Source organism: Caenorhabditis briggsae (genome assembly GCF_000004555.2).
Source record: "Caenorhabditis briggsae complete genome, chrV, whole genome shotgun sequence".
In the NCBI taxonomy this organism is placed as follows: Eukaryota; Metazoa; Nematoda; class Chromadorea; order Rhabditida; family Rhabditidae; genus Caenorhabditis; species Caenorhabditis briggsae.
In genome coordinates, this window is record NC_013488.2 from 3,694,250 (window position 1) to 3,707,475 (window position 13,226).

At 37.8% G+C, this 13,226-nt stretch overlaps 2 protein-coding genes across 2 annotated transcripts; one reads left to right on the top strand and one right to left on the bottom strand.

Annotated features, from left to right (window-relative positions):
• Window positions 1-6,799: 6,799 nt before the first annotated feature.
• On the bottom strand, window positions 6,800-7,888 carry CBG10386 (the record flags this gene model as incomplete). The annotated part of the gene is made up of 3 exons (XM_002635690.2): window positions 6,800-7,024; window positions 7,107-7,676; window positions 7,724-7,888. The coding sequence occupies 3 exons, from the start codon at window positions 7,886-7,888 to the stop codon at window positions 6,800-6,802; spliced, it is 960 nt and encodes a 319-aa protein (XP_002635736.2).
• A 4,550-nt stretch (window positions 7,889-12,438) lies between these two features.
• Window positions 12,439-12,897, top strand: CBG10385 (the record flags this gene model as incomplete). The annotated part of the gene is made up of 2 exons (XM_002635689.2): window positions 12,439-12,542; window positions 12,573-12,897. 2 exons carry the CDS (start codon window positions 12,439-12,441, stop codon window positions 12,895-12,897), a joined length of 429 nt encoding a protein of 142 aa, XP_002635735.2.
• Between the last annotated feature and the right edge of the window lie 329 nt (window positions 12,898-13,226).

The following is a 13,226-nucleotide window of genomic DNA, read 5'->3' on the forward strand; positions in this document are numbered from 1 at the left end:
AAGTGCTATTAAAATGAGGGATTGTTTTGAACCTCGAAGCACAGCTTTTACAGAAACTACTACTAGTCCGGAAGTTATGTGTCCTAGCGGTAAACAATTGTTTTATCTTAAATAAATTTGAATTTCGATTTCCAGACAACCAACCCAGCGCGTTTCTAGCATCTTGGATTAAATTGCAATGGGAACAGCATAACCAACTCTTGCCATTTTTTGTAGCTTATGGCGCTAGGTATTTTGCAGTGATAATCAGGTATCCTTCTGTATTGAGAGGTCTTCGTGATCATTTTGACATCATTCATTTCCCCGGCAAAGGCTCGGATTACAAGTATTTCAAATGATGGTCTAACTTTTCAAGTTGTGTTTTCTAGGCCACTAATTTTTATGATTTAGAAATGACCAGATATTCATCTAGTGGGTTCCATTGGTCATTTAAAATGGTGGTCTAACTTTTTCAAGTAATCGCACTTTCAGCTCAAATGTCTCATGTTCTATAAAAAATATCAAACATTTCCAAACTATAAAATGTTGATAATATGATGGCAAATATTTTAGCAATAGTCAGATTTCCGATATCTCTCAAAAATCTTGATCTTCAGCTTCTAACTTCTCATTCTTCACACAGAAATCCCATTATCCTAAACATCTTTTTGTTTTTTTTATTTTTCGAGAAATTTCGAGAAACCTGCAAACTTTCTTGAATTACCTTTTACCTTCAAATAGGAGTTGTCAAACACGTCTACAGCATTCTACTGGTCCTCAATTTTACACAGTGAAAATTGATAAGGCTACAGAGAATACTGTGAACATGTGACATCTTCATTTTTTTCATAGAATAGTTCAGTAGAACGTTGAATATGAATGAGCCGAAACGAGATAAGACGCGCGCTGACTCAGTCAGGTGCCATTATCACCATGAGATTACTAAGCGGGGGCTCATTTCATTAGATCCGCTTGGTGGGCGGAGCAGAAGCCCAGGTGACTTGATACGTCGACCTAATAAGGGCTGACGAAAGGACATTTTTGAAAAAAAAAACTTATTGAAGTGTAAATAGGAATTAGCGAACATTTAGACCAGAAATTGAGGTAGGAGAGATCATTCCTCAAAAATGTCGCAATATAAACCGCCAGAAAAAATGTCCAATAAAAATGTTCAGAGATTCTGAAGCGTGCCGAAAAAAGAACATAATGTTTTTTATAATAAAAAATCGATAAACCTAAGATGGCCCGCTTTCCCTGCGCATATAGTGACAGCTTGGTCATGGGACGGGTCACCAAAGGGGTCATTTGCTGCATCTGCCCAAAATCGACACGTCATGGGCGGACCATCACGCCGTATTTGGTCAGGGGATATGACTCAAGTGCCTATTTCCTTCTTTGCCTCTTTTTTTGGACCCTGCATTGCTTTTAGTTCGCTTGGTAACGTGGGACTCTTAGAGTGATTGATTTCGTAATCGCTCAAATTTCAATAAAACGTTTACAAAAAATTCATCTTGAAATCGTGATATATAGAACCTCAGAAATAAAAAAAACAGTTTGTTATCACACTGTTATCTGACGAATGCTTCTATTCTACCTAAGCGGTTGCCGTCTAGTGCGGATCAATATTCGTTATCCAAAGTACGCTCAAATGCACATGAAGAAATTTTTTCGAAATTCCGTTTTAAAGTATTTTTAAGTACGTATAGGTGTAGTTTCTATCCTATCAAAACTCGTTTTTTTTCAAAATCTGTCCAAAAATCGTACTATGAGTTGGCAATAATTTCTTGTTTGTTGAAACTGCAGAAATTCTGTTTGTCTGAAGATTGTTTGATATCTCAAAGTCATTCTCATAAATATGCCGTAAAACCTTTAACAGAAGTGCACCAAACCGTCAGCTTTGAGACCATATATCTCATTTTTTGAGACCATATATCTCATTTTCTGTGAAAGATATCAAAAATGTGTCAACAGATAAAATGTTTTTGATACTTTGAAAGACATTTTATCAGTTGATAACTTCTTTATATTGTTGACAAGAACTGAGATAAATCGGCTTAAAGTTGAAAGTTAAGGGCCCTTCTATTTCATGTTTCATGGTGTTCCTTTTTTTGATAGCTCCTTCCAAAAGTTTTTCTACGACAATTAAATAGACTACTTTCATTTTTTGCTATACAATTTCATAACCTGTCATTTCCTAGCTACCGTATTTCTCTTCTCCCTTACCAAATAATATAAGAACATGCCACATTAGGCCCCAATCAACCCAATCCGTCCTCTGTGGAAGACAGACGGATGACCACTCGAGACCCTGAGCCATCTGTCTATCCAAAGGTCGACATTGGACCTGTGTAGAAATAAAATGTACCGTATTTTGGAGTTCAACAGTTTAAAATGCTGTCTGGAAAACAAATGTAGCGCTGTAAGTTCCCCTGACTTGACGGAACTACCCTCTCGCCACTTTGAGGAAATTTATATTGCCTCCCGTGAGAGGTATCTTTTATTACCAGTTTTTCATGGAAGCTCTGCCTTTCTCATTTTTCTAGTTGGTCCCGACCTTACTTCGTTCCAACTTTTTGTCATATCACCGTTTCTCACATTTGTAAACAACTTTTGATGAGCTCTGTGACCCAATCGTTAGAGCTTTCGAGCACGCGGACCAAGGAGGTGGAGTTTGTGCCTCGCTTGTTAGTAATAACCGGATTTGCAGAGCATTTTTCTGTGGGCAGATGAGGTCTTGCTCTTTTTTAGAGATCGAAGATTCCAGAAAACGAGGGAGCAGAGACGTAGACCCTGCTCAGCAGGGGAAGAGCATCGATTGGGTGTGCTAGCGTGTATACAAATGAGAGCCTAGTCTAATGTGGCATCGAGAATGCTCGATAAAGCCATTGGAAATGGGGAGATTGGGAATGGGGAAAAATAATAGCACAAAAGATAAATTTGATAAATACTCAAAGCTATCAAGGGGAGTATTTTGTGTAAACCGTACTATAAAATATACAATAACTTATTTTTCCCGTTGATTTTTGGCCATTTTCATGAGTCTGGAGCTTCACTGTCAAGTTTCGAATCAATTTGAAAAATTTGAAAGGTGTAAAACAGACCTAGATGGAAAACGTTGCATTTACAGAATTTTCTGAGAATTCTTAGTTTTGCCGATTTTTGAAAAACATCCTTTTTGAACTGTTTTTGTACGGAAAACGTGAAAAAAGGTGCCTTTCAGAAATCGGCACATAGCTGAAAAACTAGGAAACTCTTTAAAATTCAGTGAATGAAAATTTTTTGAACTAGGTCTGTTTTGCACCCTCCAAAATTTTCGAAAAGGTGGAATAATTGTAAGCCGAGCTCTAGATTCCTGAAAATGGCAGAAAATCAACTGAAAAATTCGTTTTTGTGTTATCTTATGAAGCGGTACTGTAGGTCCTATGTACATAGGTTCGAATGGACCGGGGTTTGACACGCCGACCAATATCCGTCTGGCACGAAGATAGCTAATTCGGAAGGGGTGCGCAGCTTGAGTGGTCCGTGTATTAACCAGACGACCATTTAGAACGGACCACACACCTCTTTCATAATCTACATCTGAGAGAGGTGTCCCTATAGAATTTTCGATCAATAATCTTGTTTTTGCACGTCCCTGACCGTGTAGCTCAGCCGTTCGCTTCGCGGTTCCCCAAGTTACTTGGCCACAAATCCAACTGTAAGTTTCGATCTTTTTTTAGAAATATCCAGATGGCATCCTTCGACACATCCGCTGCTTTCTCAGTTTCCTTGTCTTAATCATCCTCGTCTTGTATGTGCGAAACTCGAAAATCGGATATTCGCAAACCACAAACAACCAATGCTCGTTTAGCCACGCCCCTTGAATCCTTGTAAACATTCCATTTTCGCATCTATCCAGAATCCGTTTTTTCCAGATTAGTCATCCTAATTAGGGAATCTAACAGTGTCGCATTTCAGAGACTTTCAATAATTTATTTTGCCGAATAAGCTCCGCCCATTTTGCATGGTCGATCTTTAGCTCTTGCTTCATACTTCTCATTCTTTTTCCAGAAATCCTAAGGTCCTGAACATCATGTTTGTTACTTCTACCCTACTCATATGTGCTCTGCTTCAATTTTCAAATGCTCTGGAGTGTTACGAGGGAAACGATTTGGCTACTGTAGTCCGTGGGGATTACAAGTATTGTGTTATTTCCAAGGACACTGAAACCAAGTTGAAGACCTACTCGGGATCCAACAAGGATGTGGATCTCTCAAATGACACTTGTTACATTCAAGTGGGTTTTTGTAGTCCTCATGGAAAAGTTTAATTCAGTATTTTTCAGTACGATCACGCCTCCCAAGTGTTGAATGTTCATTGTTACTGTGCAACGGATAGATGTAACGTTCCTTCAATGTTCCCGAAAAAATGGTAACTTCATAGAACGCCATCCTATTCTTGCAGCTCAATTATCTCAATTTCTATAAGAGGTATAAAAATGCGTCAACTGATAAAATGTTTCTGATAATGTCTGCAATATTTTATAAGTTGACACATTTTTGATATGTCAAATAGAAATTGATATATTCTAGCTTAAAGTATGAGTTGCCGTTCTATCACACAGTTTACTGTATACCTCATGTCTAATAAATACAATTTATGTTAATAAAAAATTGTTTAAACAAATTTTATCTGTACAAAATTTAAATAAAGGAACGTACAACTTCACGTCATCTGAATCTGAGAAGATGTGTGTAACTGGCTGTCCAATGAGATTGTTTGAATGAGATTGTTTAAAACTTTAGCCTTCATCAATCCTTCAGGACAAATCATTTTGAAAACAGCTTTTCGAATGGACCGATTTAAACACAACGACACGATACATACTGATTCAGTCCTGAACTGCCAGGAGAGATGAGCAATGATTATCAAAGCCTTTGGGGGAGACACATATTGCATGTAGACGTACAGAACAGAGCACATCAAATGAAAAATGCAGAAGAGAAAGGCTTGAAGGAGAACCTTCAATGCTGCTGAATGAACTTTCCTCTCTTAAATTTTGGAAACTTACATTAGTTTTGAATTTCGCAATGTCTTTTGAGTCTCCGGTTTTGGAAATTTCGTGAAATGTTTCCTGCCAGAAAGCCGTACATAATAACGGTTCCAATAACAACAAAACAATTGTTAAAGGTATGAAAAGCGTTTTCATAGTGACTTTCCTGAATACCGTATAATCTGTATTAGAAGAGCCGGTCCTTCTATTTTTCCAAGGTACCATCGGGGGCCCTCCTATTACAGGGGCCCTTCAATTACAGGGCTTTTTTATTAGAGGTGCCCTTCTATTAAAGGGGCCCTTTTAATACAGGTTTTACGGCAATTTCATTTGGATACAGTGCCTAGACCTTTTCAATGGAGAAAAGCGAACTTTGGAAGAAACTGAAGCTCTAACTTTGCTAAGCACACTCTCAAATTTTCAGACGAACAAAAAAATCTGCGCTACCTTTCCAGGACTTCAAAGTTGACTACTTTTCGATTTTTGGGGTACTGTAGTACTAAAATACCGTACATCTTTCCCAACGCCTGGATTGAACAACCATGTCATGTTGGCCGGAGAAAAAATGATTAGTGGAGATAGCAACGCGACATTTAGCGCGCAAATACAGAAAGTAGCCATGAAATAATAAATTCGGGACCCATTTGAATAAATGGCGTAGTTTAAGATTCGAATTATTACAAATTCGAATGAACGCCAAAATGAAACTGCTGATACATGGACCTAGCCAAGCTCTAATACCAATAGTCCCGAGGATAAAGTTTAGACGAGGACAATAACAGAATGCGATTCCGAAATATGCCATGACCCCTGTGAAAATCGAAAAAACAAGAAGAAAAGATATATCGAAAATTGCAAGGAGCATCATCATCTTGTAGGCGGCGTTCTTTTTGAGATCACTAGTAGCAATGGCCATGAAACAAATGTGATAAAGCATCTGAAAAAAAAAGATTTGTACCATCATAACTTTTCTTGAACGCAATTACCAGTATTACTACTGTACTCCACTGAAAATATAATAGGCTCCCCAAATCTCTCTTCGGGTACTCACCGGCCATAATGACTGATCTTCTGGACATCCATAGTATTCTGGACTGAGTTGAAAACTATTTCGGACAAAATAGATAAAAGATAAATTATAACCAGCAAGGATGGTGCTCATAATTGAGAACCAGAATCCTCAAATGTTTTTCATGAGATAGTGGAGCTGTCTAGAGGTAGAGATCAGAGGTTTTCAGACTGTTCCCTGTCCAGTCAGGCCCATAGGGAAATCACTAACTTAAAAGCGGACTTGAAAAATCTCAGAATCTCAGTATCTCGGAAATTCAGAAACTCAGAATCTCAGAATCTCTGATTCTCAGAATCTCAGTATCTCGGAAATTCAGAATTTCAGAATCTCCAATACTCAAAATCTCAGAATCTCAAAATCTCGGAATTTCTGAAGACGAACAAAAAATCAGTCTTTCAAAGATTCAATTTCATTTTCTGGTATTAAAAAACAGACAAATACAATAATCACACTCCTCATTTTCTCATTTTCCTATGATTCCAAACTTCTCAGACGTCTGAACTTATGGTTCCCCTAAAAAATACGTTGTTTGTCCCAGACTCTCATACTCTATGGGGACATGACAGGATCTCAGACACATGATAAAAGATTAACAAATTTATTACCAGACCACACATACAAGCACAATTATTCAATGATCAAAGATACCTACACGGTCATCCAACTTGCACTGCACTCAAATCCATAGCTCGACTGTCTGACGACCCTTGTACAGGAGCCTAACCAACTTTGACCAGTATCTGGGGATGAATCTTTTGAAAAACAGCTTTTCGTATTGATCGGTTTAACGTCAAGTAAACCATACAAACCGAGCCAGAACCAAATTGCCAAGCGATTTGTCCAATAAGAATCAAAAACTCGGGTGCTGACACATATTGCATATAGGTGTACATTATTGAGCTGATAAGATGGAAAATGCAAAATAAGAACGCTTGAAAGAGAACCTGGAAGTTCAATTATTTGTCTCTTACAGTAAGCGATTTTCTGATTGAAGTTGCCAGTTAAGGGGTCCTTCTTTTCACAAACCCTGGTTTGATATCTGGACTGTGTGACATTAAAATCTCCAGTTTTGTTCAAGAAGATGTATGCCAAATACCCGTATAGAGACACTGTTCCAATCGCCATTGAACAGTTGTTAGAGAAGTGAAAGATGTTCCGATAGAGTTTTGGATCTTTCCCGACACCAGGGTCAAAAAACCAGGACATGTACATTGAACAGAATGTGACTGGCTTGGTGAATAATGCTGCGCACAGCCCATACACCCAACATAATCCAACAAAAATGTAGATTCTACCACCCTTGTATAACTTTCGAATTTTCAATTTCGGTCGAACATCACAAATTCGAATGACAGCTAGGATTAAACTAGTGATACAGCATCCCATCCATGACCCATATCCAATAGCACCGATTACAAATATGAATCGAGGGCAATCACAGAATGCGACGCCGGAAAATCCCAGGATTCCAGTCACTATAGAATCCATGAAAACAGATGACAGATCGTATACGCCGAGGACGAACATAATTTTGTAAGCCGGTGTTTTCATCAAGTCATGTGTGGCAATTGCGATAAAACATATGAGGTAGAGAACCTGGAATGTTGAGTTTAAGCATTTAATTGGTTTTTGATGACTCTTACAAAAATGAGAATACCGGTCCAGAAGAAATAAGAGCCCCAGAACTCCCTTCGGAGTCCCACTGGTTTCGATGTCACGTTACAGTCGTAATAGTCAGGGTTCAGTTGAAAACCGTTCAGGATGAAGTAGGAAAGTGACATTGTGAAGTCAGTTTTTATGTAATCCATATTTAGTCACGAGGAAGTTGAATGAATGAAATATGATAATTTATTAGAGAACAATATGATAGTAGGTTGTTGATAGTAATCTGTCTGAAGATACTGTCCTCTGGGATTTTCTATGACGAACATGGCGGCTACGTATACTATTAGGTTGATAAGAAAGTTTCTTTCTTTTTGGCAGAGTTGTTTTCGAGGATCGATATCTGGCGCTCCAAGTGGTTTAGCGGACCAATTTTTTTTTTGTTAGAGAGCTGTGTTCAGTGGCTATTAGATCCTAGATTTTCAAATTTTCATCTCTCTTCGTGTTGAAGAAATGGCGATTGTTTTAGTCCTTATCCGACTGCACATTGGCAACTTGATTATATTTTTATTTTTATTCGGTCTTCAAACAGCTGGTATTTGGAAGAAAATTGTGGATGTATATAAGGGACATGTTCCGTCATCGCCTACAATTTGTCTTTTGTTTGAGGAATTCCAAACAAGAGAGTTCAGTTTGGAAGATGCCAACGGCCTAGTGAGTCGGATCTTCATCAATTGCTAAAAACCGGGGAGGTGCATCCATTGCAAACCATTTGTAAAATGTCGCAGGCATTGTCCTCTAGTCAACCAAGTTTTGTGAACCGATCGAAGTCTCTTGGCAAAGTCAAAATCTGGGTTGATTCGTACACCGTGTTTTTCCGGACTACAATATGTTTCGCCATGTAGACATGGGTATGTTTCACCTATCATTTCTTCACACGTTCAAATGGCTGGATGATGTAATTACAGTAAATGATAAGTGCGTAAGTTACTCTGTCAATGTGCAGAAGGTTCAGTTGATTGCCAAGAAATAGCTAGCTCTGGACGTCCAAGAACCTAAATTTCCCTTAAAGATAGGTATGCTATGAGTTTGATGGTCGGTCAAAGTAATGGACACTGGGAAGTTTTAGTTGAAGGTACCACTATAACTGGCACATTGTGTAGTTCATAATTAGAAAATATGAACTTGACAGCCTAATCAAAAGAGGAGAAAAAACCAAAGTTTGCTTCCAGTGCGGCATTGCGAGATCGCTTGTGAATAGAGGGATCAGATCAGATAAATTCATGACCTTTGGCTGAATTGTTATTTTGCACTCTTCGTATTCTCCGGACCTTGCCCTTCAGGAAAAGAAATATTTTGGAACTCTTAAACGTCATCTTGATAGAGAATACTTTAAGTGAAAAAATGACACAAAAAAGGAGTAGTCCCGCTATTTCAATCGCAGCCCTCCTCGTTCTGGACCGATGGAATCAAAAAATTACCGGAGCGTTGCCAGACAACTATCTACTTCTTACTAATGAAACTTTTCTGTGTGTGTGTCTGTGTGTCCGTCTCGGACATTTACTTGAATAACTCCAAAGGGCATGGGACTCCTATAATGGTGTGTGGTATGTAGCCATGGACTACCGAGCGCTTCATGTCCATGGTGTCCTGGGCCTTCTAGCTTATAGGGAAGCTACAGTGTTGAGAATCGAAAATTTCAAAATTATGTTGAAACCCACTAAAACTTCAGGGAATTCTCAAAACGGTTCAGGCCTATCTATGTGTTGCCTACATAAAATTGAGCACAAATCTTCAAAACTTAACAATTTTTTTAATTCCTTTTTTTCGTATATTACATAAATTTCGATCCTGTGGACTACTGAAAATGGGTCATAGTAATTTTCTACAGAATACAAGGTTCTTAAGTTATGCGCAAAATTCTAGACCATTCCAGAAAATTCTAAAAAATTTCAGAACATTCTAGAAAATTCCAGAAAGTTTCAGAAAATTCCAGAAAGTTCCAGAACATTCTAGAAAATTTCAGAAGACTCTAGAACACTCTAGAGAATTCCAGGAATTTTCAGTACATTCTAGAAAGTTCTAGAATATTCTAGAACATGCTAGAAAATTCCAGGACATTCTAGAAAGTTCCTGAACACTCTAGAAAATTCCAGAAAGTTCCAGAACGTTCTAGAACATGCTAAAAATACCAGAGCATTCTAGAAAATTCCAAAAACTTCTAGAAAATTCCAGAAAGTTTCAGAACATTCTAGAAAGTTCTAGAACATTCTAGGAATTTTCAGATTATTTTAGAACATTCTAGAACATACTAGAAAATTCCAGAAAATTTTAAAAATTCCAGAAAATTTCAGAAGATTCTAGAACATTCTAGAACATTCTAGAACATGCTAGAAAATTACAGAAAATTCTAGAAAATTTCAAAAACTTACAAAAAATTTCAGAAAGTTTCAGAACATTCTAGAAAGTTCTAGAACATTCTAGGAATTTCCAGATTATTTTAGAACATTCTAGAACATACTAGAAAATTCCAGAAAATTTTTAAAATTACAGGAAGTTCCAGAAAGGTCCAGAACATTCCAGAACATGCTAGAAAATTCCAGAAAATTCTAGAAAATTCCAAAAACTTACAAAAAATTCCAGAAAGTTTCAGAACATTCTAGAAAGTTCTAGAACATTCTAGGAATTTCCAGATTATTATAAAACATTCTAGAACATACTAGAAAATTCCAGAGAATTTTAAAAATTACAGGAAGTTCCAGAAAATTCCAGAAAAGTCCAGAAAATTCTAGAAAATTTCAAAAAATTACAAAAAATTCAAGAAAGTTTCAGAGCATTCCAGAAAGTTCCACAACGTTCTCGAAAGTTCCAGAGCATTCTAGGAATTTCCAGAACATTCTAGAACATGCTAGAAAATTCCAGAAAGTTCCAAAAAATTACAGAAAGTTCGAGAACATTCCAGATAATTCCAGAACATTCTAGAAAATACTAAAAGTTCTAGAAAGATCCAGAAAACTCTAGAAAATTTCAAAAAGGGCTAGAAAATGCCAGAAATTTCGAGAATATTCCAGAAAACTCCAAAAGACCCAAAACATTCATGAAAGCTCTAGAAAAGTTCAAGAATATTCCAAAAAATTCCAGGAGGGTCTCGAACTTTCTCAAATTTTAGCTTTCTCTACAAAAATATTGCAACATTTTTTCTATACTTTCATTGTGATCTCGAACCAAAGGCTTAGAAATATTGATGTATGTAATTCAAAATTTCAGGAAAAACTCGGAAATGCAGAAATTCGACAATTAAGGATTTTAGGTTAAAAATTCGAGACTTTAGAAAATCAAACAATTGTATTCCCTTTTCAAGAAACATGTATTCTGTCATGTAGAAACTCGGAAATTCAGAAAATCGGATATCTTTTTTCTCAAAAAAGCGACAAGACTTAACAGAAATTATCAGAAAAATGAAAAAAAAAGTACGTCTGTTTTATCAGAGGTGGGCATCAAATAGATGTGGGCTTCTATTGGAGAAATTACGTTATCTAGAAATTCCCATATTAGTAAAATCCAAAATTTAAAAATTGAAATACTTGGAAGTTTCAGGCACTCGGAAAAGTGGAAAATCTAGACTTTAGAAATTCAAGTGTAAGATACAGTGAACGAAAGCCAGGAGGTTGAGCCCCCGATAGGGGCTCAAACCGACTGGTTGATGCTAATGAACGTTACTTTCACTGATCTAGCTCCCTCCGCATTGAGAAAAATTTGATCAAAAGTTTTGCCAAAAAAGAAAGAAACTTTCTTATCAACCTAATATTTCAGAATCTTCCCAGAATTTGGTTTATGTGTTGTGTAGTATAGGTTTGAATTGCAAACATAATTTAAACACTCTAATAGAATGACCCCCTTAACTTTTAAATTTGAGTCAATTTACCGTAAAACCTGTAAGAGAAGAGCCCCCTTATTTTTAACTTGCAGCGAGTTTATTTCGATTACTTGCAGCGAGTTTATTTCGATGGCAAGATATGAAAAATATGCCAACTGATAAATTGTTCATCATAATATCAGAAATGTTTTAGTCGTCAATCTATTACAGGTTTTACGGTCAAGTTTGAGCCAACTTATCTCGGTTCCTAGGAGAGATATAAAAAATCAGTCAAATGATAAAATGTTAGCAATGACATGATAAATAATTTTACAGTAAAAATCTCTTTGATATATTTGTAAGGAACCAAGATAGAGCTCAAAGTGCGCATATAGGGTGGGCTTCTATAAGAGCATTTACGGTAGGCCTCATTTTTCGACAAAAATGTCATATTCCAGATTCTTTTTCCATGTGGACATCTTCAATGTTTGCATTAAACTTTTTATGTGTAGTTTGATTTTCAACATCGTATAGTTAGCCACACCTTGAGTACAGATCACTGGAAAAAACAACCGAAACCAAAAGTTTAATATTATGTTTTTCGTTGAAGAGCGGAGAAAAAGGACGCGCGAGATTAAAGGCGCACACACTTTCTGGGCGCCGCGGGTCTCGAAGCGAACATGCCCGAACGGGCATGAAACTCGAATTTCGAAATCATTCTACGTGTTTTAACGAGTCACCCAGCCCACCCATCCGGGGAAGAGAGAAAAAGAGAAAAAGAGAGAAATGAGAGGGAAAAGAGATTAACTATAATTTTCAGAAGGAGCCAAAAGACAGTTCGTCGAGGAACTCAAGCAGAAGGCAGGAGAAGGGTTTAAACACCACATCGAGAGACTCAAGATGTTTCCGTTCGAAGCCAAAGCTACGTCCACGGCTGCCGCTTACAAGGCAGAGAACGACAAGAGAAATTCGTGGATTTCTCAGAAGAAGCTTCCAATGGACGAGTAGTCATTTCTGTTATACTTGTTGGACAGATCTAAGCAAATCGGGAGTAGTGCTTTGGCGAAGATCTCGGCTGCCTATCAAACAGCAAATGAAGGCATTTCAGCCATCGGAGCGTCTTTTGTGTCAGACATCATCAAGTCCAAAAGAAGAGAGGAAAGCCTGCTAAAGAAAGAAGTAGTGAAAGTGACTATGGAGGATGTGCAGAAGATCACAATGTTGGCAATGAAAGAAGACAGTCCGGAGAGGGATCGAGACGCGTTGCTGGCAATTCTATCGTTCAATGTCATGCTAAGAGCATCGGAAGCCGCTAAGATCAAGTGGGCAGGAGTAACACAGAAAGATGAGTATGATTGAGGTGCATGTAGAGAAGGCAAAGAATGACCAGTTGAGCCTTGGAAGACGTTCGTTTTTCAATTACGAGCCAGGCAGCGATGCGGACATCTTGATGTGCCGATGGAGACTTAGATCCAATGGAAAGTGTCCATACGTCTTTTCACACCTGGTCGGTTCGAAGAAGCTCTAGAAGCAAGCCATTTGGACGATCGGGACGAAGATGTTGGCAGCGATCGGGAAGCCGGGAGTGTTTTATCTCTGCTTCAGAAGAGGAGGAGCCAACCTCATGGGGAGAATCGGGCATTCAATGGAGGAAATTCGCTGCAGAGGAAGATGGAGATCGGCGGCAG